The sequence below is a fragment of the Mandrillus leucophaeus genome, unplaced genomic scaffold (assembly GCF_000951045.1).
Source record: "Mandrillus leucophaeus isolate KB7577 unplaced genomic scaffold, Mleu.le_1.0 Scaffold407, whole genome shotgun sequence".
In the NCBI taxonomy this organism is placed as follows: domain Eukaryota; kingdom Metazoa; phylum Chordata; class Mammalia; order Primates; family Cercopithecidae; genus Mandrillus; species Mandrillus leucophaeus.
The window spans coordinates 1,276,407-1,279,005 of NW_012104332.1; the positions used below are offsets into that span (position 1 = coordinate 1,276,407).

The 2,599-nt window shown below is 32.2% G+C and overlaps 1 protein-coding gene across 1 annotated transcript in view; it reads left to right on the plus strand.

Annotated features, from left to right (window-relative positions):
- PAPD4 (PAP associated domain containing 4) overlaps positions 1 to 2,599 on the plus strand; it is a 109,390-nt gene that overhangs the window by 9,913 nt on the left and 96,878 nt on the right. Inside the window, exon 4 of the mRNA XM_011992203.1 lies at positions 806 to 1,043. Coding sequence (XP_011847593.1) covers positions 806 to 1,043 — 238 coding nt within the window. The remainder of the gene's footprint in view (positions 1 to 805; positions 1,044 to 2,599) is intronic.

The window sequence follows — 2,599 nt, forward strand, 5'->3', positions numbered from 1 at the left end:
TTTTGCAAATATTTAAACCTCCAGAAAAATTTAAAGAATAATATAGTGAATATCTGTATGCCTTTTGCCTAGATTCATGAGTTAAAAGTTTAACATTTGATTTCTTTCTCTTTTTTTTTTCTGCCCACCTGCTTTTTTTCCTGAACTATATAAAAGAAAGTTGTTGACACCATTTTATTTTACCTTAAAACATGTCAACTTATTCCTCCTGAAAAACAAGGCTTTTCTTCTATGTAACCAAAATACCTAATTATTCCCAAGAAATTTAATATTAATAAAATAATATTATCTGAGTTGCAGCTCATTTTCGAATTTCTTCATTTGTCCAATGTCTTTATAGCTTTATTGAAAAGTGTCTCTTAATTTGGTCTTTCCTGCTGATGAGTCAGAACATAGGTATATTCAAAGAGCCCTTTTTTTATAACTAGCACTCAACTCAATCTTATCTTCCATATGTTATAGTTTGGATCTTTTCTTCTTAGTAATTCTATAAATAGAACTTTTCCTACAAAGTTTTCACTACTGAGATGAAACATTGGGGGGTAGTTCAAATATGGGAGACTAACTTCAGTATATACATGTAGTTTTTTCTGTCTGCGTTATTACTATTTTTTTCTAAGGTGTTGAGAGGCATTTCTTGTGCTGAACGTGAATATTTTTAAGAGCCATATAAAGCTAATAATGTGACCTTATTGAAAGAATCATAATATTGTCATTATCTCTTATGATATTTATATATTTTTAATTGCTTTTTGTTATTAAAAAGTTGTATCTTTAATTACTAAGGTATATTGCTTGTTTTCAGGAGATTAAGCGATGAAAAAAACCTTCCTCTTGACGGTAAACGGCAACGTTTCCATTCACCCCACCAAGAGCCAACTGTAGTTAACCAGATAGTGCCTTTATCAGGTGAACGAAGATACTCAATGCCGCCATTGTTTCATACACATTATGTACCAGATATAGTCAGATGTGTTCCACCTTTTCGAGAAATACCATTTTTAGAACCTAGAGAAATCACACTGCCTGAGGCCAAAGATAAGGTAATAATAATGTAGATTTTAGTTTTGCCTTTTGGGAATTTAGTATAAATAATGTATTAATCAAAAATATTTAATATCCTGGATTAAGTAGAACATACCTTTTTTTCTTGCAATGTTTAAAGTACTATTCAGCCTAATTTTCTGTCTAAACATTACTCTGATTTTTGGTAGCTATTCTTTTATAGAAGTGCAGCTGTCAGGAAATCAGATTTTCCCTGATGTATGAAAATTTTATTAGAACCCAAACACTTTCTTAGTTTAGAGAACTGCCCTGTTACTTGTTCTTACTGAAAAAAAAAAAAAAGTTTTTTTCATATGGCTATCATAATAGAGTGTTAGAACACATTTTATTTTGGGGAGTCACTGAGAAAAACAATACATTCAAAGTGATACAATCAACAAAGATTTATCAAAAACATTTATAAAAAACATTTTCAGTTAAGTGAAATGAAGCTATTTAAATAATAATTCTTGGAAAATGACATTGTCAGCATTGGGGAACAATGAGTTATTTAACATCTAATACTAGAAACATATCTCTCCCCTCCCCCATATTTAGTGAAACCTAATACGGTTTTTCCGAGTAATTGAGAGGGTTTATAATGTAAATATCTGCATTCTCTTGGGTTGTCTGTGGTTTATACTTGCTGTTTTTGCATTTTCAAAGCTGCCACACTCTTGAGAAATGAGATATTTGTAGGCTAAGGAGAAGGACCATGAAGAAAATACAGCAACTTTGTTTTACTCATCTTTGAGTTCCTATCAACCAGCATAGGTCTGAAACATAGTAAGTGTACAGAAATGTTGGGTCAGAAAAGCAACATCTGCTTCATTCCTTAGTTGTGCTGCTTTTTTATTCCTCTGTTATTCTTTTGTTATTTAAGTGAGTTATAATTATACCACAAAATTCACCCTTTTAAAGTGTACAGTTCAGTGATTTTGAAATATATTCCGAAAGTTGTGCAACTGTACTATCTGATTCCCAAACATTTTCATCACCACCAAAAGAAACCATGTACCCAATAGCAGTCATTTCTTCTGCTCCCTGGCAACAACTAATCTATTTTCTGTCTTTATCCCATCCTGGACATTTTATATAAATGCAATCATTCAATATGTGGCCTTTTGTGTCTTGCTTTTTTCATTTAGCATGTTTTCAAGGTTCATCCATGTTGTAGCATACACATCAGTACTTCATTCCTTTTTATAGCTGAATAATATTCCATTGTATGAGTAGACCTCACTTTGTTAATACAGTCCTCAGTTGGTGAATTTCTGGGTTGCTTCCACTTTTCATCTGTTATGAATAGTGCAGCTGTGAATATCTGTACAGATTTTTGCGTGGACATATGTTTTTACCTCTCTTGGAGTGAAATTGCTTGGTCTTATGGTAACTCTGTGTTTAACTTTTTGAGGAACTGCTGAAGTATTTTCTAAAGTGGTTGCACCATTTTACATTCCTATCAACAGTGTATAGGTGCTGTACATTCTTTACATGCTTGCTGAACTTGCAGCACTTGTTACTGTCTGTCTTTTTGATTATAGCCATTCTAGTG